General features: G+C 62.6%; 2 protein-coding genes across 2 annotated transcripts in view; one reads left to right on the forward strand and one right to left on the reverse strand.

Annotated features, from left to right (window-relative positions):
* RECQL5 (RecQ like helicase 5) overlaps positions 1-4,595 on the forward strand; it is a 29,115-nt gene extending 24,520 nt beyond the window's left edge. The window contains exons 9-20 of the mRNA XM_055408587.2: positions 83-301; positions 539-638; positions 770-806; positions 920-978; positions 1,065-1,138; positions 1,659-1,752; positions 1,985-2,119; positions 2,379-2,917; positions 3,060-3,150; positions 3,349-3,567; positions 3,745-3,814; positions 3,905-4,595. Of these exons, the coding sequence (XP_055264562.2) occupies positions 83-301; positions 539-638; positions 770-806; positions 920-978; positions 1,065-1,138; positions 1,659-1,752; positions 1,985-2,119; positions 2,379-2,917; positions 3,060-3,150; positions 3,349-3,567; positions 3,745-3,814; positions 3,905-4,005 (1,738 nt within the window). The 3' untranslated portion in view covers positions 4,006-4,595. The remainder of the gene's footprint in view (positions 1-82; positions 302-538; positions 639-769; positions 807-919; positions 979-1,064; positions 1,139-1,658; positions 1,753-1,984; positions 2,120-2,378; positions 2,918-3,059; positions 3,151-3,348; positions 3,568-3,744; positions 3,815-3,904) is intronic.
* Positions 4,596-4,855: 260 nt separating this feature from the next.
* MYO15B (myosin XVB) overlaps positions 4,856-24,590 on the reverse strand; it is a 29,505-nt gene continuing 9,770 nt past the window's right edge. The window contains exons 17-64 of the mRNA XM_088829337.1: positions 24,353-24,471; positions 24,218-24,263; positions 23,942-24,066; positions 23,413-23,530; positions 23,015-23,178; positions 20,341-20,434; positions 19,623-19,679; positions 19,255-19,312; positions 18,923-19,053; positions 17,870-17,965; positions 17,533-17,768; positions 17,268-17,446; positions 16,986-17,058; positions 16,342-16,503; positions 15,959-16,059; positions 15,786-15,862; positions 15,582-15,666; positions 15,273-15,386; positions 15,031-15,134; positions 14,714-14,932; positions 14,403-14,484; positions 13,930-14,034; positions 13,583-13,844; positions 13,396-13,486; positions 13,061-13,280; positions 12,497-12,609; positions 12,240-12,299; positions 11,415-11,490; positions 11,161-11,279; positions 10,906-11,024; positions 10,679-10,820; positions 10,353-10,464; positions 10,089-10,246; positions 9,552-9,673; positions 9,321-9,381; positions 9,152-9,224; positions 8,696-8,772; positions 7,384-7,460; positions 7,168-7,283; positions 6,981-7,075; positions 6,801-6,878; positions 6,577-6,673; positions 6,253-6,398; positions 5,996-6,111; positions 5,605-5,738; positions 5,361-5,494; positions 5,136-5,276; positions 4,856-4,987 (exon numbers count right to left, since the gene is read on the reverse strand). Of these exons, the coding sequence (XP_088685463.1) occupies positions 4,928-4,987; positions 5,136-5,276; positions 5,361-5,494; positions 5,605-5,738; positions 5,996-6,111; positions 6,253-6,398; positions 6,577-6,673; positions 6,801-6,878; positions 6,981-7,075; positions 7,168-7,283; positions 7,384-7,460; positions 8,696-8,772; positions 9,152-9,224; positions 9,321-9,381; positions 9,552-9,673; positions 10,089-10,246; positions 10,353-10,464; positions 10,679-10,820; positions 10,906-11,024; positions 11,161-11,279; positions 11,415-11,490; positions 12,240-12,299; positions 12,497-12,609; positions 13,061-13,280; positions 13,396-13,486; positions 13,583-13,844; positions 13,930-14,034; positions 14,403-14,484; positions 14,714-14,932; positions 15,031-15,134; positions 15,273-15,386; positions 15,582-15,666; positions 15,786-15,862; positions 15,959-16,059; positions 16,342-16,503; positions 16,986-17,058; positions 17,268-17,446; positions 17,533-17,768; positions 17,870-17,965; positions 18,923-19,053; positions 19,255-19,312; positions 19,623-19,679; positions 20,341-20,434; positions 23,015-23,178; positions 23,413-23,530; positions 23,942-24,066; positions 24,218-24,263; positions 24,353-24,471 (5,544 nt within the window). The 3' untranslated portion in view covers positions 4,856-4,927. The remainder of the gene's footprint in view (positions 4,988-5,135; positions 5,277-5,360; positions 5,495-5,604; positions 5,739-5,995; positions 6,112-6,252; positions 6,399-6,576; positions 6,674-6,800; positions 6,879-6,980; positions 7,076-7,167; positions 7,284-7,383; positions 7,461-8,695; positions 8,773-9,151; positions 9,225-9,320; positions 9,382-9,551; positions 9,674-10,088; positions 10,247-10,352; positions 10,465-10,678; positions 10,821-10,905; positions 11,025-11,160; positions 11,280-11,414; positions 11,491-12,239; positions 12,300-12,496; positions 12,610-13,060; positions 13,281-13,395; positions 13,487-13,582; positions 13,845-13,929; positions 14,035-14,402; positions 14,485-14,713; positions 14,933-15,030; positions 15,135-15,272; positions 15,387-15,581; positions 15,667-15,785; positions 15,863-15,958; positions 16,060-16,341; positions 16,504-16,985; positions 17,059-17,267; positions 17,447-17,532; positions 17,769-17,869; positions 17,966-18,922; positions 19,054-19,254; positions 19,313-19,622; positions 19,680-20,340; positions 20,435-23,014; positions 23,179-23,412; positions 23,531-23,941; positions 24,067-24,217; positions 24,264-24,352; positions 24,472-24,590) is intronic.

The following is a 24,590-nucleotide window of genomic DNA, read 5'->3' on the forward strand; positions in this document are numbered from 1 at the left end:
CAGACAGCCATGCTCAGCCAGAGTTTGGGGGTCGGGTAAACGAACGCTGGCCTGAATGGATCCCTCACCACCCCTGCTCCAGGTGCCGCCATGCCGCCATCGCCAAGTACTTCGGCGACGCACCCCCTGCCTGCACCAAAGGCTGTGACTGCTGCAAGAACCCGGCGGGCGTGCGGAAACAGCTGGACGCTTTGGAGCAGAGAAGCAGCTGGAATAAGACCTGCATTGGGCCCTCCCAGGGGAACGGCTATGACCCCGAGCTGTACGAGGGAGGCCGCAGGGGTTACGGGGGCTTTAGCAGGTAAGGGGCCGTGAGGCCAGGGCCCCCCAACCCACTGGAAAGAGTCTGGCATTCTCTCCCTGGGGCCAAGGCCAGATCAGAAGTGACACATGCCTCTGTCCCGAGGGCCACACTGGGGCCAGGACGTCAGCGTTGCCCCCAAGTGTCCAGGGCATCAGAGCATCACTGCCCTACCAGACGCATGATGGGAGGGCAAAGCCCAGACCCAGTATGGCTCACGCCCAGCCTGTGGCCTAGGTATGACGAAGGGTCTGGAGGCAGCGGGGACGAGGGCAGAGACGAGGCCCAGAAGCGAGAATGGAATCTCTTCTACCAGAAGCAGATGCGCCTGCGCAAGGTGAAGGGGGCGGGGTCCAGGGGGCTCTGGGTGGCCCCTTTTCACACTCTCTCAGCCCCTCTCTTGTGCTAGACTGGGAGCTATGTTGCTATGGGACAGGATGGCTCACAGAACTTCATGTCATCTTCCAGGGCAAAGACCCCAAGACAGAAGAATTCGTACCCCCAGGTCAGTACAGAAACATCCCCTGGGCTGGTCCTAGGGTGTGGGTGGAGGATTCCTCGCTGGGGGTCGGGGACACCAGAAAGCAGGAAGCAGGGTAGACTCCTCTCTTCCCGCAGATGAGGACTGTCCCCTGAGAGAGGCTGCCAGCAGGAAGATCCCCAGGCTCACTGTGAAGGTAGGAGGTGGGCAGCTCCTCACACCTGCCCCCAGGCTCCTCCCCCTACCTGGGACCTGTGTGACCACCTTCCTGCCCTGCTGCAGGCCCGTGAGCACTGCCTGGGGCTCCTGGAGGAGGCACTGAGCAGTAACCGCCAGGCCGCAGGTTCCGCTGACGGGTGAGTGTTTTCAGCCCCCTGGATTGTTTGGGCGTGCACGTGTGCTCTGTCCCTCAGTTGTGTCCTACCTTCTGCAGCCCCAGGGACTGTAGCCCGCCAGGCTTCTCTGTCCATGGGATTCTCCAGGCAAGAATACTGGAGTGGGTTGCCATTTCCTCCCCCAGGGGATCTTCCCGACCCAGGGATCGAGTCCTGCGTGTCCTGCGTTGACAGGCGGGTTCTTTACCGCTGAGCCACTGAAGCAGCCCGGTTTCTTTGGGCGCCTCTCCCCAAATTGAGACTCATCTCCTTCCCTGGGGGTGTGGGTCTTCACACAGCCTACCGGGGGGCGGGCTTGGCCGTGACAGGCTGCCAGGGACTGCCGAAGGATAATAAGCCACAGGGACCCAGACAGTCCAGGCTGGAATCCCTGTGCCCAAGGCCATTCCCACCAGGCCCTGAAGCCATCTCCAAGGTCCACTCGGGGAATCTCACAGGGCTGACCTCAGGCCTGACACCTTAATCTCATTGTTGCCCTCAGACTTGACCTCCAGGCCAAGGCAGTGGAGCTGGAACACGAGACTTTCCGAAATGCCAAGGTGGCCAACCTGTACAAGGCCAGCGTGCTGAAGAAGGTAGGCGCCAGGCAGGGGTTGGTGGGGCAGCTCTCCACCCAGGGGGCCACTTATGCGGGGATAAACCCTGCTTCCCTCCTTACCTGGCTGCAAGGATTTCTCACCAACCCTGTGGGGACTAGAACTTGTCTGGTGTCCAGTTGCCTGCAAGCATGGGCCACAGAAGCCACTCATGGTAAGCCTGGAGCTAGCGGGTACCAGCCAGGTCATTCCCCCTCCCTCCCTGACCCAGGTGGCTGAGATCCACAGAGCCTCGAAGGACGGGCAGCTGTACAATGTGGGAGGCGGTACCCGCAGCTGCGGTGCCCAGGCCGAGCCCCCAGAGCCCACCGAGCACGACCTCCTGCCCGCCTCCCAGGTGTACTCGGTGAGCGGCGTCCTCGAGTCTCAAACCAGTGGCGCCCGGCCCCTCGCCCTTCGTATCGGCACAGTCCTTGCTGCTCCTGCATCACAACCCTGACCCTTGCTCTCCCCTGCTCTGGAGCCCCCACAGCACCTCTCTCACCAGCCCGACCCCCAAGCCTCGGCCTGCCCAACCTTGCCTTCCCCGGCCGCTGTGGCCACACCTGGACCCACCAGCGAGCGCTGGAGGGGCCTGTGGTCAGCAGCCTTTCTCCTCCTCGCAGCTCAAGCCCAAGCGGGTGGGAGCTGGTTTCCCCAAAGGCTCCTGCCTGTTCCAGACGGCCACAGAGCTGATGGAGAAGACGCGGGTCCCGGAGCAAGAGCCCCAGCCTGATCAGGGCGGCGAGCGGGGGGCCCCCAGCCGGCCCTGTGACTGCCAGGGTGTGGAGTGCGCCAAGTCCTTCCCCGGGCCCGGAGGAGAGGCCCCCGGGAGCGGTGCTGTTTGTCAGGGGCCCTCCCCCAAGGAGGAGAGAGGTCCCGCCCGGGGCAGCCCCACCGCCAAGGCCCGGGTCAACAAGCAGCAGCAGCTCCTGGCCGCCGCGGCCCTCAAGGACTCTCAGAACATCGCCCGCTTCTTCAGCCAAAGGACCAGGAGCCCGCCCCCGCTCACTGCAGCCCCGGGGGCAAATAGTACCAGCCCCTCCCGTGATGGGGCGCAGGCACCCCCGATGCTCCTGGAGAAGGGCTCAGGGCCGGAGGATGGGGCTGTGGGGCGTTTGGCTGCGCCCCCCAAGGCTGAGGAATGCACTGGGCGGGGGCCGAGGTGAGCACACAGGCAGTCCTGGCGTCCCCGTGGTTCCCTGCGCCTCTCCTGTGGGGCCGGTTCCTGCCACGGGCTTCGTGGGCTGCCTGGGCTGAGGGGGCAGAGGGGACTGGACCCTGATGCCTGCCCCCCCTCTGGCCAGTGCCTGCCCATTCAGAGACCAGAGGTCCCCTGAAGGCCAGCCCAGCCCCATAGAGGAGGCACAGAGAGGCAAGCGGCCCAGACCGCAGCAGGTACCGAGAGGCACGAGGCTGCCATGCTGGAGCCTGCTTGGGGAGGGGCCTGAGACAGTTGTCTCTGCTGTCCACATCCCAGGGCAGGTGGTCTGGGCTAGAGGGACCCAGGGGGCGCGGAGGCCCAGTCTTCTGGAAGGAAGGAAGGGGCCCAGAACAGGGGACCCCAGAGTGACCCTTCGCTGTGGCCTTGCCCAGGAGAATGCAGGGAGCCAGGCTCAGAAGAGGCCTCGCCCCTCAGCCAAGGCCTCCATCCTAGCTGAGGCGAAGGGCAGCATCTCAGCCAGCGACCAGAGCCCTTCGAGCCCCCAAGGCTCCTGCCAGCTCTCAGCACCCACCATCTCCCTGAAGGAGGCTGCTAACGTGGTGGTCAAGTGTCTAACCCCCTTCTACAAAGAGGGCAAGTTTGCATCCAAGGTAGGGTAGGTGGTTGGGCCCTGTTCTCCCCTGAGCCTGGGGCACTTGGGTGCAGATGGCGTGGGGGAATCGTGAGCCCAGTACCAGATAAGGTGGAGGCCCGCGGCCCCTCCAGGGCCTGCCTTGCTGTGGGTCCTGGCATGGGAGCTCCTGGCTCCCCCCACCCTCTCTCTCCAGGAACTGTTTAAAGCCTTCGCCCGCCACCTCTCGCACTCGCTGACCCAGAACCCCTGTCCAGGAAGAAGCGGTGAGTGCGAGCAGCACCGGCCGGGAGGGACTCGTGGGGGCTCCACCAGGAGGGGCTGGCCCTCATGTGCCTCCCCCTGCCCCAATCTAGTGAAGGAAGAGGCGCAGGACGTCATCAAGCAGTTGTTCCACGGCCGAGCCCGGTGCGAGAGTGAAGCCGACTGGTACGGCCTGTGTGGCCCGCAGAGATGACCGATGGGGCCCGATGGGGCCCGCGTTCCCGCCCACCCCCGACTCCAGCGTGGCCCACCCCGGCCTCGCTCAGGCCCAGGGAGGGTGGGCGGTCTGCTCTCAGGCTCTCCCCGCTTCCAGCCACACCTCACTTTGGAAATGGGCCCGGACACCTCCCAAAGCGAGCTTAGCCCACCTTCCTTTTTGCTCGCAAAGCCTGAGGTCCTCTTTCTCCTCACCTGCCCGCCTTTCTGGCCCTCGTGGTTGGGTTTTCTGGACCAGATCCCCAGGTGAGAAAGGGACATGTGGTGTGGCGGCTGCCGGATGAGCAGAAGGAAAATGGTCCCTCCACCTCTGAAAACACTTTAAACTCAGGGCGAGGCTCAGCAGGCCAAGGCCGTGGAGCCGACTCAGGAGGAGCCCCTGCTGCCCTCAGTCCACTCCCACTGCCCTCTCCCCTCACGATGCCGCCTGCAGCCCAGCCCAGGGGCAGAGCTCATGCCAAGAGGGGCAGCAGCCTGCCCTGCCCCGGCTCAGCTTCTGGTCAGGAAGGCGGGGCGGGACGTCAGCATTTATAGGAGAATAAAGTGTCTGGTTGGTTCTAACACGCACGCGCACAGCCTTGTTCTCTCGGGAGTTTTATTTCCTCAGCAGCCGCTCCTCCCAGGTCTGGGCATGTGCTGATGTGGGGCCAGGGCCCAGGCTGGGTGACCCCCCAGACACTCCAGCTGAGTTCCTGCAGGCCCTGCTGCAGGCCCGCCCTGGAGCGAGGCTCGCAGCACTTCCCCAGCTGAGGGCGCTGTAGCTGCCCCATGGTGGGCCGTGCTACAGTGGATTCCAGGACAGCCAGGCCCCACTGCACCAGAGGAGTCGTCGAGGTGAGCTGTGGGCTGGGGAGGGGCCCTGTCTCATCTCTGCCCCCGCCTTGGGCGCTGCGTGGCTACTAACTGGAAGGAGGGCTGCCGTCCAGCAGGAAGGTGATGGTGTGCTTCAGCTCCTGGGCCTGTGCGGGCACAGCACGTGAGGGCAGGGTTCCCCCGCCAGCCCTGCCACGCCAGAGCCCTGGGCAGCAGCCTGGGCCCAGGCAGCCGGGCACACTGGGCCTGGGTGAGGCACTCACCACCTTCTCAGAGCGCGTGGAGGCCACCCACCTGCGGAAGCTCAAACCAGATGGTCTGGGGGTTGTCGGCTGAGCCGTAGTTGAGTTCCAGGCCAGGGGAGCCCTCTGCCTCCAGTGGGCTCAGCAGGTGGAGCCGCTGCAGGTCCCTCAGGGCGATGGAGCAGCACAGTTCCTGGGGGGCGGGGTCAGTGTCGGGGGTGGGAGACCGGTGCCCCGAGGGTGCCCAGGCCCGTACGGGGGCAGGAGCCTGGCCCACCTGGGAGCTGGGGTCCATGAGGACGAGGTGCTGGCGGTTCAGCCCCAGGAGGCCGGGGCAGGGCAGGGCCGGGTTGCTCACTCGCAGTACCATGTAGACCGTGTACCCGAAGAGGGGCAGCTTGCTCACAGCCTCTGCAGACGGAGAGCAGGGCTGGTGGGGAAGCTGCTTAGCCCCTCTGCCCTTGCCCCTCCTTCCTTGGTGCCTTTCCCCCATCCCTGGCCGCCCCCTGCCCCAGACCCACTGATGAAGCTGATCTGTGCTTCCTGGGCGCGGCATCCGTGCAGCTGCCTCAGTTCCCGGCCCATCAGGCTCTTCACAGTGGCCACGTTCATCTGCCATTGCTGCTGCCTCGGCAAGTAAGCCAGGAGGTCTTGCCTAGGACACAGCCTGGTCAGGCGAGGCAGGGCAAACAGCTGGTGCTAAATCAATGAACCAGTGGCTACTGTGGGTGAGACCAGGGATCCAGACACATGGATGAGGTGTGGGCCCTGTCCTGGAGGAGCGTGGGGTAGGATGGGGGGACAGGTGTACATAGCCCGCTGGGTTAGGGCCACGAAGGGCACCAGTGGCCTCGACTTTGGAGGAGGGGGTAAGGGGGTGACAGGAGGCGTGGGGGCTGCGTTCACGCTCACTCTGAGGGGGGCTCCTCCTTGCTCCTGCTGAGCTGCTGCAAGGCAGCCAGTCTGGCGAGTCGGGCGTCTTCCTGGGGGCTCAGCCCCAGCTTCCCCTGCAGGTAGTCCTGCAGCACCTGAGCAGGGCGGGGGCAGCAAGGGGGTGGTTCCTGAGCCTCAAGCCAACTGCTGCCACCCTCCCGTCTGCTTTGAGGGCAGGGAGTCTTGGAGGGCTCTTGCCCAGGCAGCTGAGGCGGGCACTACCGTGCAAGGCTGACCTGGCCGTAGTGGGTGCTGATGTAGGTGGGATTGTCAAAGTGCAGCCGGGTCTCCCAGCTGAGCCGCCGGCTGTGCAGGCTCACGTCCGGACCCCCCAGCACGCTGTTGAGGTACTCCTGGGGCCACAGGGGCCGCACCAGCTCACCTGCGCCTGGAGTCTAGGTTCACAACCTGAACAGCCTGACCAGGGCCAGCCCCGCCCACGGCCCGGCCAAGCCCCGCCCACGGCCTCCGCCAGCCCCAAGCGTGGGAACTGCCTTCCTCAAGGCCACAGCAGTGGAATCCACCCCCACCGTGCTTCCTCCCCAGGCCGGGTGGCTCACCGTCCCCTTTGATGAGGAAGAGGGCAAACTCCTGCACTTCCTGGGGGTCCGTGATGCCCATCTGCCTGCACAACTCCTGCAGCACCTCTGCTGCCACCTAGACATGTGGACAGGGCCGTGATGGGGGTGCCGGGGAAGGAACGGGACTTCAGGGGTGGGGGGTTCCCAGAACTGAGATCAAGGCTTCCAGTGTCTCCCCGCTCCCGCTGTGGCCCTGCACTCACCGTGAAAGTGCGGATATTGGTCTTGTAATCCACACCCCCAGGCAAGTGAATGAGGATCAGGTGGACTACTTGTCCTTTCTGCCAGGGCAAGCACAGGGTCAGTCCACCCATGAAAAGAGGCCCCAGCTCCCGCCACCCACAGGGAGTCCTGGAACACCACCGGTCCCGCATCCCCAGTACCAGGAAGGCCTGCATCTCGCCTGGGGAGGGCAGCCGCCGGCGCCCCCCATACTTGACTGTGCTCTGGAGGTGCTCTTGGCTGCTCTGGGCCAGCTCTGCAGAGAGGAGCCAGGCCAGGCTGTGAGCGTCTCCCAGCCCCTCCCTGAGCAGCCAAGACCCCAGCCCAGAAGCCCCTCCCCACTGGCACCTTGGCGAGGACCCCAGTCCTGCAGAAACTTGGTCACATAGGGCATCAGCGTGTTCGATGGGGGGACGCAGCCCGTGAGGAGGCTGAGGAAGCGCCAGCCTCTTGCGCAGAGTTTCCTGCAGGGCAGAGAGCCTGGGCTTCAGGCTGGCCAGGCCGCAGCGCTGTGCTTTCCCTGAGAGGCCCACCCCTGCCCCCCCACCCCCATCCCCCACTCACGGCCGGGGGTGTCCTGTGACCTGCTTGATGGTCTGGCAGTAAACCTCATCCCTGAGATCCTCCTTCTCCTGGCAGAGCTGTGGGGACAGGAGGGGCAGGGCGTTGGGGGATCTGAGGTCAGAGAGATCCTGCTGATGGCCACAGGGTGTGGGGTGGAGGACCCGGTTGGGGTGACAGCCATGGTCCTCTCTTGGGCTTGGTCTCACTTGGCTCAACAGCATCTGCACCTCTGGCCATTTGCCAAGTCACCAACTTCACCCACTTCCAGGCCGAGCTGGGTCCTGTCCTCTTTCTCTGGTCCCTCCGTCCCAGTCTCAGCTGACCCCTCACCTCCGGGACCTCTAGAGGCTGCAGTGCCCTTGGGCCTCTGTCTGCACTTGCTCCCTGGTGACCTCAGCTGCTCCCATCTGCTCATGACTTCCTGGGCCTGCCCCCAGCCCAGACGTCTTGCATGAAGCCCAGACCCTCCGCTTGAAGACTGGGACTTCAGACTTCAACAGATTCCGCCACAGGCCAGCCCTGCTCCCTCACTCAGGAGTCCTTGTGGGAGACCAGCCAGTGCCCTGGCCAAAGCCTCGGTGTCATCCTTGGCCTCTCTCTCACACCCCACATGCACTTCATAGCAAACCCTTCCTGCTGCCTCTGGGCCTAAGCCAGCACCACGTCTAACCTAGGATCATGGCAGTAACTCTTTCCTTGCCCTTAAACTCCCAGAATCACAGACAACAGCCAGAGCAAACCCGTGAATTGTACGCCATGTCTGTCTGTCAAACTCTGCAGTGCTTTCCCCGATCCTGCAAACTCAGACGTCCTGACAGTGGACAGCAAGGCCTCCACACCCTGGACCCACCGCCCTTCCCGGTCCTCAGCCTCCTCCCCCTCGCTTGCCGGCGCCAGGCTCCTCCTCTCCAGCACACGCGCTGTCCCCAGGCATGCAGGCCTCACTCCCTGGCCTCCTTCAGGTCTGCCCCAAGGTCACCTTGTCACCAAGCCTGCTGCACCACAGCAGCCCCGCCCCTGCTCTCTCTCTACGGCACTCTTGGCCCCGGGCACGCTGCATCATGGTTTACCGACCGTCTCCCCTCTAACTAGGTTGTAAGCTCTGTGGGGACTTGACCAACTTGGCCGAGTTGTCCTGGGCCCAGCATGTAACGGGTGCTCGATGAACATTACTGGATGATTTGAACATGTAAAGGTGGTGAAGATGAACAAGGAGAGGGGATGCCCTGGAGGCCCAGCAGAGAAGACCGAGAGGGGCCCCCAGGGCTCACTGTCTCCCCTGCAGCTTCCAGCACATTCAGCCCATGCTCACCTTCAGCAGCCTGTAGAGGAGATCCAGCTCATTCTTGCCCCGCGGCTTGGACTGGTCCCCCATAAACTGCATCAGAGCTGTGGGCAGGATGAGATGCACCGTGAGCCAGGACGGAGGTCTGGCCCTGGCTGGTGCCATCGCGACACGGGGCCATCTCGTGCCTTGCTGTCAAGATGCATGGGAGCCAGGCGGAGTGGCTGTCCCAGTCTTACCAGTGAGACAGGGTTCAGAGATGCTGTGGGCGCCAGGGCCACACAGAGCGCACAGCGAGTCAGAGCCAGCGCTGCCTTCCAGCCCAGACCCCACACAGGCCATAACCCCTTGAGCATGAGTAGAAGCGGGGAGGGCCATGCGGCACAGGAGCCACCAGTGCGCCTCCCCGAGAAGGCAAACTCAAGAAGGCGACTGGACTCCTAGGTCTCAGGCACAGGGACCCAAGAGGCTGTGGCCACTCACCCTGGAAGCTCTCCACAGCTTGCCTGTTCATGTCCTCGTCGCTGAAGTTGATGAGCGATTCCTGGATGGGAGTCTAGAGCCAAAGAGGCTGGGCTGTAGGTCTGGGACCAGCGGGGCAGGGCCAGGGGGCAGGTCCGCGGGCCTGGCTCCTCCCCACTGTCCCCCTTACCTTGCTGTACTGCACCAGACTGGCCATGGCCTTCTCAGCATCTCCACCAGTCTGGGCCGGCCTGAGGGGGGGCGGGGGAGGACACCCCTGCTTGCTCAGCCCTCCCACCCCCATCCCAGGCCAGGTCTGGAGGGTACAGAGAGCCCTGGCCTGGGGCCTTTAAGCAGGGAGGCCCGCTTCAGGGGGACTGAGGATGGGCTGGCACGGGGTGGGGGCAGGAAGGGCACTCACAGGGTCTGGGGTTTCCGGAAGTAGTGCAGGGCAAACTCCTGCATGGTGTAGTCGGAGTCCGTGGGCAGGGCGACGTAGGCCACAGAGGGGGACAGGCTGGTGGCCGAGTTGTCAATGCACGCCTGGCTCCAGGGGTAGGTGGGGAACTTAGGAACACAGGAGACCTGGTGCCACCCGAGGGTCCACTGACCTGTCCCAAGGCCCTGCCCCAGCCCCCAGCCCCGCCCACCCCAAAAGGAGCAGGCAGAGCGGCTGCAGTGAGCACACCACCAGAAGCCAGGAAGGTCAAGAGCCGTTTATTGAGCATTCTCCAGGTGCCACCGAACTAGGTACCACGAGGGCCGCACAAGAGGTAGACAGCCCCGCCCTGCCCACGGGGAGCTCACAGTCTTGCTGGGGAGAGATAGGGCAGGAAACTGGGAGCGGGCAGAGGGGCAGCACCAGGCCACGCGCTTGGTCCTCGGCCGCCCGGGGGCCACGGAGCCCTCTCCTCGGCTCCTAGCGAGGCCTTGCCTCGGCCCCTCCCACCGTCCTCACCTCCGATGCCCTATCCCACTCTCTGCGCTGCAGCTGACCCTTGTGCCCCCGGCCGCTTCTCTGCTCCGTCGAGAAGGATGAGTCCGGAGCAGCTGCCGGCTGCACGATGTCAGCAGGGAAGAGTCCGGAGCGGCCGCCCGTGGAGCCGAACTGCCAGCCTAGAGATGCCCAAGGATGGAGCCTCACCCACCTGGCCTACCCCCGCCTCCCGCCCACCGGAGGCACCGCCTTGTCTGCCCACCACCCTGCTTGCCCCGTGGATACCTGGCTCCAGGTTGGCCACCGGCAGCAGCTTGATGAGGTCCCCGCGTTGGAAGCTGAGGAGGCTGTGGTCGTCAGTGATGTAGCTTCGCAGGGCAATGACGTAGCCAGAGTCCTGCAGGCGGGCGGGCGGGCGGGCAGGTGAGGGGCTAGCCTGCTCGTGACCCCTTCCTGCCTGTTCCCCTCTGCTCCCCTGCTGGCCTCACTCTCCACCCAGCGTCCCCGACTCCAGGCAGCTTGAAGGAGCGTGGCTGACAGCCCCGAGACCAGCCAAGGCGGACTGGGCAGCAGGCAGCAGCGGTGGAGGCCCCCTGCCAGCCCACACTTGCCTTCTTGAGCTCGCTCAGGAAGAGCTCGACCATGGCCTTGATGGCTCCCGCCCGAGCTGTGTGCAGCACCAGCTGTTCACTCTTCAACGACAGCTCCAGGGTGGAGCCGGCCTGGCACTCCACGCCCAGCACCTCAGCAAAGCTGCGCCCAGGGTGAGGGCATGAGCCGGGGGGCCATCTCACCAGCCCACCCTCCATCCCCCGCCCCAGCCCCGGCCCCCACTCACCTGTAGGAGCAGAGAGTCTTCAGCTGGTCGGGGTGCAGGCTGGGGCCCTGGGTCATCTTGAGCAGTCTCAGCCCGCGGTGGGACACAGCCAGCAGCTGCACATCACTGCCGCTCTCGCCCTGCTCGGAAGGCGGGGGGGGTCGCAGCCCGGCTCCCAGCTCCAGGCCACCGTCCACCCAGCCTGCCCCAGCTCTCATCCCGCTGCCGAGGGATCCAGCTGGCGCCCAGCCCGCTGCCATGCCCAGCCTTACTGACCGAGACAGGGAAGATGCGGGAGAAGTAATTGGCCCAGCTGTCCCTGGCGGCCACCACGATGCGCTTCTTGATGCCGTCCTCGGCCGTGTCCAGTGAGTCCAGGCCCACCTCCAGGTCTCCTGCAGGCGGGAAGAGCCCCAGCCTGTCCGCAGTCTCCTTCACAGTGGGGACCCCAGAGTTTACTCCCTCCCTCTGGACAGGCCCAACCCCCGTCGCTCCAGCTCCCTGACCCTCCTGTGGTCCCTGGACCTTACCCAGCAGGCCTTTCATCTTCCGCCTCTCATCCTGGGAGATGCGGATACAGGACTCGGCAAAGGTGTCCCTCAGGATCTGGGGGCAAAGCCAGGCAGTCACCACCTGGTCCCGAGGCCTCAGCGCTCCCCAGATGCAGCCACGCATGGAGGGAAAGCTGCAGGGCCCTGTGGGCATGACACTGAAGGACACAGGGCTTCCATGCTCACGGCCACGGCCACCCGGAGAGCCCACCTGCCCCCCAGCTGCCTGTGCTAGTCGAGCTGCTGCTCCTCCTCCAACTAAGCGTCCCTGAAAGAACAGACCTGGGGGAGAAGGGGGTGCTGTAGAACTGGGGGGAGCAAACACGAGCCTCTGGGAGCATCCACAGGTGGCAGGCAGCCGCCAGTGAGCACCTGCTGTGTGCCTGGCCTGTGTTGGGTGCTGTATACACTTCATTTTGAATCCTCGTTATGAGTCAAAAAGGGGCTTTCCTGGTGGCTCAGACAGTAAAGAATCTGCCTGCAATGCGGGAGACTCGAGTTAGATTTCTGCGTTGGGAAGATCCCCCGGAGGAGGGCATGGCAGCCCACTCCAGTGTTCTTGCCTTGAAGAATTCAATGGACAGAGGAGTCTGGTGGGCCACAGTCCGTGCAGTCGCAAAGAATCAGACAGGACTGAGTGACTAACACACAAAAGTCAGAAATAGTCCTCGTTCTGAAGGATGTTGTAAGGTGTAAATAAAGGAAGGCAGGGCTTGAAACACGCCAGCGCCCCACAGTGGTAACCTGGCCAGGGGTGGGGAGGGTGGTCTGTCTGCACATACCCCAGCGGGGCTGGGCGCTCACCTGCTCACAGAGGAGCCTGAGGCAGTATGGGTGGCCGAAGTTCTCCCGGGGGTAGAACACCTGGACGGGGGCACGGGAGAGTGAGAGTGGGTGGGGGTGGTCCCCCTGCCAGCCCTGCTCCCTGCCCTACCTCGCCTCCTGGGCTCAGAGGAAACCAGGCAAGGAGGTGGGCGGTGGGGAGCCGACCTGGCTCCTCCACAGCCTGTGCCCCGTCCCCTACCCAGAGCGGCTGGGTTGAAGCCCACCCTGATGCCCACCTCCTTGCGTAGGAACAGCCTCCAGGGAGCGCTGGCGTAGGAGAAGCACACGCTGCCCGAGGGCACGAGCAGCTGGGTAGAGACCCCCTGGTCCCCCATGGGCTCCACCAAGCCTGGCAGACGGAGGGGCCAAAGAGCATCGGGTGCGGACCTGCCTGGGGGCACGGGGTGATGGGGGCACAGGCAGAGAAGACCCTCCTCCCCAGAGCCCCGCAGGCCCGGCCAGCTTCACCTCTGCCGCCTCCCTCCCACCCGCCGTCCCAGCTCCCGCCTCCAGCGGTCCCAGACATGCGTGGGCCCTCCCTGGCCATGTCAGCGGGGCCACCAAATTCCTGACGGGGCCAACGCCCTGTGTGTGACAGTCCGTCTGTGCCAGACAGGCCCTGGGGGTGCCCTGGCCCTGCCCGCCACGGGAATGCAGAAGCTGGGGCTCCTCACCCACGGCTCCAAAGTCCGGAAGCCCAAGCCGCTGACCTCGGTGCTGTGAGCTCGGAGAGGTCCTTGGGAATCCCCCCCACCGTGCCCGCCCCAAAGCCCACCACGTTGGAATGTGGGGTTCCTTACTGCGGGGCTCAGCTGGAGGGCTCGCCGGCTCCCAGGGCGGAGGCAGTGGAGGCGCGGGCGGAGGCGGGGGTTTCTGGACAATGGGTGGGTTCTGGCCAAACAGCTCTTGAAGCGGCCCCTGCTTCTCCTTGATGGAGCTGGAGGGCATCAGCGGTGGTCGGGCCCTGGGCCGAGGGGCCACGGCCGGTGGGGGAGCCTTCCCTGGACTGGGGGACAGTGTCTGGGGAGGCACAGGGAACACAAACAGGCTGTGACCTGGGGCCAGGTTCACCCCAGGGGACCTCAGGAGGATTCCAGAGTGGAGCGGCCACGCTCTGGACCAGAGGGCACCTCACCGGAGGGGGCGAGGAGGCGCCATGGATCCCCAGCTTAGCCAGAGCCTCATCCTTGGGGTTGTTTTTCTTCAGGAAACTTTGGGGGGGCTTCCTGAAAGAAGGAAGAGGTCATGAGTTCACAGGGTGACTCTCTGGGGAGCGGTGAGCCCCTCCTCCCCCTCCCCTCCCCTCCCCCTCCCGCTGGCACCTCGCCGGCTGCACGGGCACAGGCACGGGGCCGGGGCGGCTCTGGTACATGCGGATGATGTTGCGGATCTCCCTGCTGGGCTCTGCCCGCCAGGGCTCAGGGTCCGAGCTACGCACCACGGCTTTGCCCCCGGCCGGCCTGTGCCCCCTGCCAGGCCCCACCTCCGTGGCCGGCTCAGCCTCAGCCTCCTGCGCAGCTTTGGCTGCAGCTCGTGTCGTTGGTGGCGGCTTCTTCACCACCGGGGGAGGCAGAGGTGAGGGCCCTGCCCAGGAAGCAAGGAAGGACGTGAGAGGCTGTGCAGAGCCCCGAAGGCCCGGCCGCCGCACCCCCCCCCGCCTCCGCATCACCTGCTGTCTGTGCGTCCTCTTCCGGCTCCTCGTCCTGCGCCTCCGCCTGGGGCATCTTCACCTTGGCTGGAGGCTTCATGGTCCTCACCTTGCTCGGCTGCTGCCCTGTAAGTGCCCCCCAGATGGTCCTATTACCTTCCACTTGGCCCGCCCCTCTGAGCTTCCCTGGTGGCTCAGACGGTACAGAATCCTGCCTGCAATGAAGGAGACCTGGGTTCCATCCCTGGGTTGGGAAGATCCCCTGGAGGAGGGCCTGGCAACCCACCCCAGTATCCTTGCCTGGAGAATTGCATGGACAGAGGAGCCTGGCGGGATACAGTCCGTGGGGTTGCAGAGTCACACAGCGACTGAGCGGCTAAGCACACTGGGCTTCTGGACGGGCCACCCTGACCAGAGGGCAGACCCCCACCCCCTGGCCAGGCTGGGGCGTTGTCTGAGTCTCTGTTTCTGATTGCCTCCGCAAGGGCGCTCACCCAACTTCTGGAAGTAGTCTCGTTTCTGTTGGAAGCTCCTGGGCTGTGGGTGCCTGTCTTCAGCCTCCTGTGGGGCCTCCTGCTGGCAGGAAGGGAAGAGAAGGAGCAGTCTTGCCGGCCAAGTTGACACTTGCACAGCACACCCACTCAGAGCCGCAGGGCGGAGGCCAGGCAGCATCTTTTCTGCATCACCCTGCGGACCCATCCCCAATCCCCGACATCTCCCACATCTGCAGCCCTGAAGCCAGCTGCCCATCCCAGGCCCTGCCACCTCCCCAGCCTTGGCTCCTCATCCTCAGGCGGGCACCTACCAACTCCAGGCCACTTTCTGGCTCCTTCTCAGGGGTGGGTGTCTTCCTGGGCTTGTGGGTGATGGCCGGAGGAGGTGAGGTTGGGGAAACTGCTCTAGGGGCTGGGGCCCTGGCCGGGGCTGCAGCTGGGGCCGGGGCCAGGGCCTGACTCTGCTTCTGGAGTTGCTTTGCCTGCTGCTCCAGGGATAAGGTCATGGCCTGGGTAGTCATCTGCTGGGCCTGATGGACGGGGCGTGATACGCCAGGTGAGAGCTGGCCTCGCCTCTCCCCACAGGCCGGTACCCACGAGGCTATCCGTGGGCCCCACCTGTCCTTACCAGGATCCGCGCCTGCTGATTGATGAAGTCCTGCTGCTGGGCCGCCAGCTGCCTCGTGTCCACACTGGGAAGCATGGGCTGTGGTTGTGGTGGTACCACCATGGCTGGGGGTGTGGCGGGAGGGCAGGCAGTCAGGGCGGGTTAGCACCATGGCTGAGCTCCCAGTCCCCTGCCCACTGTGCCCTCCAGGCGGGACCTTCCCTCCTCCAGTCCTGGTCTGCGCCCCCCGCACAAGAAGGGACCGGGTGGCCACAGTCCAGTCTTACCTGGGACCGGCCCCATGGCTGGCATCATGGGCATGGGTGCCGGCATCATGGCTGGCTGGTAGCTGGGCATCTGCACCATCCCTGGGTACACTGCAGGGACAGGGTCCTCCCACGTCAGTGCCCACCTGGGTCCCCGGACAGCCTCCCTCCAGCCCCAGGTGAGGAGATGAGCATGGGCCACCGGGGTGCGGGCTGGAGCTCCGACGGCAGCTCGTAGGAAGCCTGGGCCATGCCTCCCCCCGCCCATGGACAGAGACCCTGGATGGGGCTCAGCCCCGCACTCACCCATGGGGTAGCTGCCTTGCTGCATGGGCCCCATGGCACCCCCTCCCTTCATGCGGCCACTCAGAGCCCTGCCTTGCTCCAGATCCTGAGAAGGCAAAGGTCACAGGTCAAAAGGTCACAGCTAGAGTCCTAGGAGGGCTGGGAGGGGCAGCAGAGGCCCCACAGCGGGAGGGACAGGGCTGGGCTGGGGTGCAGAACACTCACGCTGAGGCCGGGGGAGAGGGCTGGCTCGAAGAGGTGGTCCAGGAAGCCATCCAGGCTCCCTGAGGCCCGGGACTCACCTGTGGAGGGTTGGTGTCACCTGCTGGGGGCAAGGGCTTCCTGCAAACCCATTCTCACTGCCCTGCCCGCCTGAGGGTGCCCACCCCCTGCCTTACCTGTGCGCCCCCTGCTGGGCAGTGCTGGGGCTGGACCCGGAGGTGGGCCTGGGGGCAGTGAGGGGGCCTGGATGCTGGGGGCCAGAGGGATGTTCTCGGCTCTGCAGGAGACAGTGGGCCCAGCTAAGGGGTTGGCGGGGCCACCTCCAGCCAAGGAGGCCAGCTAAGGAGGTGGGGTGCCCAGGCTGAGGCAAGGTGCAGAAGCTGCCATGGAGTAGGGCGGGGGGTGGTGGGTTGGGGTCATCCCCACGGGATGGGAGGAGGCTTGGGGGCTGGACCTGTGGCAGCACCAGGGAACCCCAGGGTATGACAGGGTGGCGTTGGGGTCGCCTACGACAGGATAGGGACAGGAGCAGGCCAGGGGTGCTGGGGGTGGCACCTACAGACCACGGGGGGCGATGGGGTAGCTGTGGGGCCAGGCCGGGTCCCCCGGGTCCTCGGTCTGGCCGATCAGGTCCAGCACGAAGTCGCAGCCGGCCAAGTCCCTCCAGGAGTCCCTGCAGTGCAGTGACACAGACCAGCCGCGCGGAGGCAGGTCTAGGCCTCTGGGCGAGACAGGGGCAGGGAGGAGAGGGTGGTCAGCCAGGCAGGTGACCATCCAGAAGCGGCAAGGACCTGGGGGTGCGGTGGGGGGAGGCGCTTGCAGAGGGGGGCAAGAGAACACGGTTTCCCTTCTTTTTCTGCAAAAAAAAAAGGCCCTCTACCTCTGCGTTGGCTCTGATGTATTTGTTTTTGTTTGTTTTTATGTATTTTTCTGCTGTATTTATTCTTTTACCACTTTGATCAGAATGTGGGCCAAATCTAGCAGGAATACTCCCTACTTGCTCTCCATCTGGAATCTGCTGTCTAGACCCTGCCCGCCGACCCCCACACCTCACCCCACCCCCTGGGCAGCAGGTCTTGGCCTGCAGGAGCAGCCGCAGAAGGTGCTTGGCAGGACAGCCGGCTGGGAGGGTGAGGAGGACTCAGGGGGAAGACAGGACAATGGTCAGTGTTGGCCAGACTCCCCCATTCCCGGCCCCCAGACCTGCTCTGTAGAATCCACCCGGCGAACTGCTCCCCTGTGGTCCAGGACTCCACCTCGGCCGAGTAGCACTCCTCTGCAAGCATGTGGGGCGGGGGTGAGAGTGAGGGACGGCAGGGTTCGCCCTGATGGGAAAAGGGATGCTATCCTGTGGGGGCCCCACCAGCAGGACGGCAGGGAGGTCAGGATCACATCAGGAGGGCTGAGGTGGGAAGGGGGTCTGGGGAGGGCGAAGGTGCCGGGCAGACTCTGCCGTGGGAGCCCTGAGCAGGAGGCACGCCTCACCGCTGAAGGTGGACACATCCAGCGCCATGCGGCCCCGCCTCCATCCGGCCGTCCACTCGAGCTGGGTGGGTGGGTGGGCCCGGGCGGACCCAGGGGCCAGCTGCATCTGCTCCAGGGCCCCCAACAGCTTGTGTTGGCACAGCGCTGCCATGCCCCTGGGGGCCTGGTCAGAGACAAACCTGTGGGCGCAGCACAGGGCCGCTGTGAGCCTGGGGTGGCATGCTGACCCCATCAACGGGGCCCCCCCACCCACTGAGCCCCGTACTTGAGCAGTGGCTTCTGCAGGGTGTGCATCGGGGGGAAGGCACTAAGTAGGATGGCCATGAGGGCCCAGCCGCGCTGGCTCTGCTGCTCGTCGGGGTTGTGCCAGAGCTGGGCCACCAGCTGGCTGAAGAGTTCATCGCGCAGCCCCGGGCGGCGCTGCCCCTGCCGCACCAGGTACTGGCCCATGGTCTGCTCCTGCCAGGGCGCCAGCGACCCGTCCGCCAGCAGCCGCAGCATCTGCGGACACCGAGCCAGAGAAGGCAGGTGGTGCAGGGCTCCCTGTTCCTGCCAGCTCCCCGCGCGGGCCCGCCCTGTCCCCTCCCCGCTGGGTCACTCACCACCTTGTTGATATCCAGGGCATGCTGAGGGTTTTCACCGTCCAGTCGGGTCAGGGGCTTGGTCAGCAGCTGCCCAGGGTGGGGCAAGGAGGGCTCCTGCAAGGAAGGGGGGGTGACACGTGCCTGAGCAGAGGCTGATCCGTGCTGACCTGCCAGACACAGGCCCGGGAGAGCCCCGAAGGAGCGTATGAGAGGAATATGGGGCTGGCGAGGAAAACTGCCTTAAAAATACACCTTGGCTGGGCTTCCCTGGTGGTCCAGCGGTTAAGAATCCACCTGCCAATGCAGGGGACACTTGTTCCCTGGTCCAGGAAGAGCCCACGTGCCATGGGGCCACTAACCCCGTGTGTCACAACTCCTGAGCCCACGCACTGCAACTACTGAAGCCTGCCCTCTAGAGCCTCTGCTCCGTAAGGAGAAAAGCCACCGCAATGAGTCCACAACCAGGGAAGGCGCTCTCAGCACCAAAGACGCAGCACAGCCAAGACGTAAACATAAATATTAAAAACATACACCTCAATTACTCTCTCTGATTAGAAAACTAAAGCCCGTGCATACGGAAAACCCAGAAGCAGGGAAAGGGATGAAGAATAAAAACCACCATCAGCATGCCACTGCCAGGTATAACCGCAGTTACCATTTTCGCCGCTCTCTTCCTCGTCTCACTTCCTGTGTGAAGGTACACACGTCATCTCCCCACCCGCCCGCTGTTGTCCGGAACATCAGGACCGTGCTCGAGACGGGCACTTTTGAATCCTGCTTTTGTTTGCAACACTGTTCCCTGGATACTCTGCCTTGCCATTAAACAGGCTTTAACGACAAGACTGCAGCGTTCAATGGCAGGGCGATGCCACATCACTGATAAATAACAGCAGACTGAGATGTGGGTTCAGTGGATTTTCCGAGCAATGCGGTTGCATCCACAATCCCCACAACAGGAGGTGGAGGAGGGGGCTGGAGGAAGAAGGACAAACACAGCTCTGCCTGTGTTTGGGGGCTCGTGTCTGGGGAAACGTGGGCAGCTGCCAGCAGAGCTGAGGCCTGGGAGCCCACCTGAAAGCCGATGGAGATGAAGCTGGAGAAGGGGAACTGGTTGATGTCAGGCGGGAGGGTCAGGCTGGGCCGGGCGGGAACTTCCGGGGGCATGGCCTCGGTGATGCTCTGGACCCGGTCATGCTGACAGCCTAGGATGATACGGGAGGCGGCCCAGAAACGCCCAGGTAAGGTGACTGGCTCTGGTGTCGCTTCCACCTCCCAGTATCAGCCCCCGGCTCCAGTGCAGAGGGAGCCAGGCAGTGAGCTGGGGGCACCCAGAGAGAGCATCAGAGGGAGTGGCCACTGGGAGAGGAGGGGGTTGTGGGAGAACAAGGCCCATCCTGACTCACCTTCCGCGGTCTTCAGCATGACGGCGAGCTCAGCCGGGATCTCCAAGCGCCCCAGCTCCTGGTGGAGAGAAGCGATTGACCAGAAAGTCAGAGAGGGGACCCAGGGACCCAGGGACCCTCCTCACCCCCAGGGCTATAAGCTTCCCCTCCAGAGACCAAGGATTCTAGTCCTGGGCACTCCAATAGGGCCCCCCGAGCCTTCAAAGGGAAACCAAGGGCAACCAGGCCTCTTCTTGGGGGGCACAATGGATGGACCTGAGGACAGGACCCATCTTGGCACCCCTGGGACCCCACGCTCCCCCTCAAGCCAGGCCAGGTTCAGCAGGCCCACGACCCAGAAGACACCCTCCAGCTTCCAGGCCACCTACCATGCTCGGCACCGTCTCGAAGGCCCTGACGTTGTGCCAGCTGTGCCGACGCCCAAGCTGTTGGGGGAGATGAGGGAGGAGATGGTGTCCCCGTGAAGCGTCACCCCAAGCTCCCTTGAGGTTCCTCGCCCGCTGGGCAGTTCAGCTGACCCCTCCTCCTCTCAGGAGGCCTGGGAACCAGCGGAAGAACAGGTGTGGATGGACCCCAGGGGGCTGCCGTCTGCCCCCTGCCCTCCAGAGCCCTCACCAGCCGAAGCGCTGTGGGTATCGCTGCCCGTGTGCCAGGACCAGGAAGAGGGCAGGAGGAAGGGAAAAAATGGTCCCTGGGGGACAAAGTCCAGGCAGGGAGGGGAGGGAGAGGAGGGTAGCATGTAGGCATTGACCTTCGAGCTGCTTTATGGCCCTCATGTCGGAGTCATCGGGCAAGACAGGGAGCAGCCCAAGGGGCCCCCGGAGGGGATGGAGGCACCCCAGCCAGCAGGGAGAGTCAGGCCCTGGCATGAAGGAAGGCAATGAGCTCCTGGAGGCCCCAGGCTGCCCCGGCCAGGCAGCGGGGACAGGCTGCTCCACCAGCAGTGGTCCCTGAGGCCTTGCCCCTCGTGTGGCTGGGTGTGGATGGTGGTCACTGTCGGGATTCAGCCAACTTGACCGGCAAAGGCTGGCTGGCTTCTCCCCTGAGCCCCGCCCCCACAGGGAGCACCCCACCCGTGGGCTTCACCTGTGGTCTCCGCCGTCTCCAGAGCAGGGGCCGGGCCACCAGCACGATGGTGTTCAGATGCCCCAGAGCTGCCCGCCGCCGGAGATACCGCTTCCTGGAGGCCGGGAAGGGGGCTGGTGAGGAGTCCACACTCACACCCAATACCCGGATCCTCCAAGTCAAGACATGAGTGTAAAACCAGTGAAGCGCCCTGCTGCCTAACAAGCGACAGGAAAGGAAAGGACAGAAGAACCAGTGAACCGAGAGGCTGTTGTGCAGGGGAGTCCGAGCTGAGGCTCTGCGGCGGCCACCCGGTTCATTCCTCTACTGTTTCGTCACAGCAGTCTTGGATAAGGTCTTTGCCTCTCTGGGTTTTTGGGGTTTTCTTGGACATGCTCGTGGCTTGTAGGATCTTAGGTCCCAACCAGGGACTGAACCCACAGTGAAAGTGCTGAGCCCTAACCACTGGACAGCCGGAGAATTCCCTGCTTTGCCTCTTCGTGTTCCATTTTCATCACCTCTAAAATGAGAATTATTGGACTGTCTGCTCCACAAGAAGACAAAATGAATTAAATGGTGTGTTTGGAATAGAGTCTGGCACATTACTATTTAAGAAACAGAACTTTTTTTTCTCTCCCTCCAAGAAGAACTCCTAAAAATGAAAAAAATTACATCACTGGAAGTCTAATGTGAGATCCCCGAAGAGACGATATCTTTGAGTTTTCCAGATATAAGAAAGACCAGACTCCTCAAGGAAGCAGCCCTGAGCATATTTAAACATTACTCTATACACACTACTAGATATGAAATAGATAAACAACAAGGATCTTATTTTCTATTGAAGTATATTGGTTTACAATGTTGCCGGTACATAGCAAAGTAATTCACTTACAAATGTATACATACATCTCTCTATATATATAGAATATAGAATAGAAAAATATTCACTATCTTGTAGTTACCTATAGTGGAAAAGAATCTGAAAAAGAATATATATAGAGATATATATGCATGGATATATTTGTAACTGAATTACTTTCCTATATACCTGCAACACTATAAACCAATATACTTCAATAAAAAATACATCTACAGTTTTTTTTACATCAAAGTACACTATCAAGAGAGGAGACTAAAAAACAAATAAAAAAGAGAGAGGAGACTGCTTGTAAATCAAAATGTTTGATAAGAGTTTAGTATCCATAATATATAAAGAACGCCTACAACTCAATAAGAAACAAACCACCCAGTTAAAAATCAAGCAGAGGACTTGAACAGCTGTCTCTCCAAAGAGACACACAGACGGCCAAGGAGAACGTGAAAAGATGCTCAGCGCCATTAGTCGTTAGAGAAACGCAAATCAAAACCACAATGAAATGCCACTTCACGTCCTCTAGACTGGTGATAATTTAAGCAGCAGAAAATAACAAGTCTGGGCAAGGATGCAGTGAAACTGGAAGCTGCATTCACTGCTAGTAGGAAGGTAGAATGGTGCAGCCACCATGGAGAACAATCTGGCAATTCCTCGAAAAGGTAAAGACAGAATGACCAGGTAACCTGGAATTCCACTCCACAGTAAAGACCAACAGAACTGGAAGCAGAGACTTGAACTGTGACTTGCACGCTTACGTCTGCAGCAGCCTTGTTTGCAAGAAGCCCAAAGGCGGAGACAACCCACAAGCACGTTTGGCAGATACATGGATAAACGACTGTGGTCCATTCACACAACGGGGCAAGTTTCAGCTGTAAAAAAATATACGACGTTCTGACACATGTTACAAAAGGGACAAACCCTGAAAACATGTTTAGTGCAATAACCCAGATGTGAAGGGAGATACTGCATGAGTCAGCTTAGATGACATATCTAGAATAGGCAAACTCCCAGAAACAGACATTACCAGGGGCTGGGGGAAAGGGGGAGTGGGGTATGATTGTTGGACGGGTACAGAGTACTTGCTGGTGATGAAATGATCTGGAGGGACTTCCCTGGTGGCTCAGACAGTAAAGAATCTGCCTGCGATGCAGGAGACCTGGGTGTGATCCCTGGTCAGGGAGCTATTAATAGATTCCACATGCCACAACCAATGATCCTGCATGCTTCAATTAAGACTCACTGCAGCCAAAAAAAAAAAAAAGAGTGGTCTTGATGAAGAGTGGAGAATGGACTAGAAAAAAGGACACTCGGACTTTCCTGGTGGTCCAGTGGTTAAGAATCTGCCTGCCAATGTGAGGGATATGGGCTCAACCCCTGGTCCAGGAAGATCCCACATACCATTGAGCAACTGAGCCTGTGAGCCGCAACTACTGAAGCCTGAGCTTGTACTCTAGAGCCCACGCTCTGCAACAAGAGAAGCCACAGCCACGAGAAGCCGTGGCAGCACAGCAAAGAGTAGCCCCTGCTTATTGCAACTAAAGAAAGCCCACAGGCAGCAATGAAGACCCAATGCAGCCCCCAAAAAAGAACAAAACACCAGTCAAGGAGTCAAGACAGCAGGTTTGAGTGGCCTCAGCAGGTAATGAGCTTCTCGTGGCTGGGAGCATTCAAGCAGAGACAGCAGAGGTATGGGCAGGGGTGTCGGCAACAAGAGTCCAGTGCCGATGGGATGCAGGCAGACAGACTTGCCCTGAGGCCCTGTGTCTCCCAGAGCCTGCCCCGCCACGTTGAGGAGGCCTACAGTCTCAGCACCCCGCACACCTGGCCTGGAGCCCGCGCACACGAGCCTGCATCCGCGGCAAGAGGCGGCGGCGCTGTTGGGAGATGCAGACGCGGAGGCCTCGGTGCAGGGTCAGCAGGGCCTGGGTGCGCTGCTGGGCCCGGCACTGCTCCAGCTGCTGCCAGCCCGGCTCCCGCAGCAGTACCTGGGGGCAGAGGTGTGGGCTGGAGGCAGGCCAGGTGTGCAGGCAGGCACCACCCTGCCCTTCTCCCAAGGCCTCAGCCTCCTTCCAGGGAATCCATTCTCCTGGGGTGCCTGGGACACCCAGCCCGCTCTGTTTCCCCACCACCTGGAAGGACCACCAGATTCTGAGAGGATCCCAGAATGCTCCTCCCACTCGCCAGCCCTCCCTGCCTCTCTGCACACACACACCACCCACCTGGGTGGCTCCCAGGTGACAGAGGGGTGACTCAGCCGCCAGCACCTGGTTCAGGATGATGCCACACCTTTCCCGGTCAGAGAGCTCACGCTGCTCCTCGGTCCCCAGGGCCCGGAACCTGCCCAGGGATGGACCCAAGTCAGAACAAGCAACGCGCACCTCTCCCCACACTCATTTGATCCCTGAGCCCCTCGGGTCCATTCAGTCTGTAAGTCATTCAACAATGATTATGGAAAGCACCTACTATGTGCCAGACACTCAGGAGAGTTTTGCTAAGAGGAGGAGAGGTGTGTGAACGCACAGAGGCGTGCAGAGGCGTGGGGGTGACGAATAGTGGAAGGAGACACACTTGGAGGGAGAGGAGAGAGACAGAGAGTGGAAGAAGGGAGGGCTGGACAGCCGGCCCAGGGTCCCTGGGAAAGTGGGTCCGTCCTCCCCAGAAGGAGCCCCAGGTCCCCCAGCCACTCCAGGGGGGCCTGCCTAGTGAGTCCTGGCCCGAGGTGCCTGCTTCCCCCATCCCGGGCCCTACCTGTCCAGGAAGGCCTGGAAGGGCATGCGAATGGGGAAGTTGGCGCTGCGGGTGCACACCGCCTCCAGGATGCCTGCCTGGTGCAGTTGTTCTGCCACGTGATCTACGTCGAAGAGGCCTGGAAGCTATGGCCAGGCAGTGTGGCAGAGCCAAGGACATGGAGTTGAGGGGCTCACGGCCGTGGGGAGCACGGGGCAGGGCACGGGAGGGGTGGGGGTGCTGAGAGGGCAGGGCAGGGGTGGGAGGGCTCCGCGGCCAGGTGCTGGGAGGGCTCACCTTTCCTGGATTGGGGTTGAGGCACTGGATGAAGCAGACATGGCTCCTCATGGGTGGAAAGGGGAGTCACGTGAGCACAGAGTGGCCCCCCCCATTCAAACTCCCAGCAGTCAGGTGTGCGGGCACTATTCTCACCTGCCCAGCTGGGCTAGGAGGTCCCCCAGGGACTTCTGGAAGCGAGTGGCCAGCGTGGGTTTGCCTGGCCCTCCCCCGAACTCATCAGGCCCTGCTTCTTGGAACAGGCGGCTCACCAGCTGTGGGGTGAGACGGACGGCGCCGGCTCACTGGGCCTGTCCATAGCCCAGCCTGCTCCCATCCGCACTCCCTGGGGCGCCGGGGCGGGCCGGCCAAAGGCTCAAGGTGCCAGGATCTT

The sequence above is a fragment of the Moschus berezovskii genome, chromosome 20 (assembly GCF_049115385.1).
Source record: "Moschus berezovskii isolate FMDL1 chromosome 20, NW_MosBer_1.0, whole genome shotgun sequence".
Lineage (NCBI taxonomy): Eukaryota > Metazoa > Chordata > Mammalia > Artiodactyla > Moschidae > Moschus > Moschus berezovskii.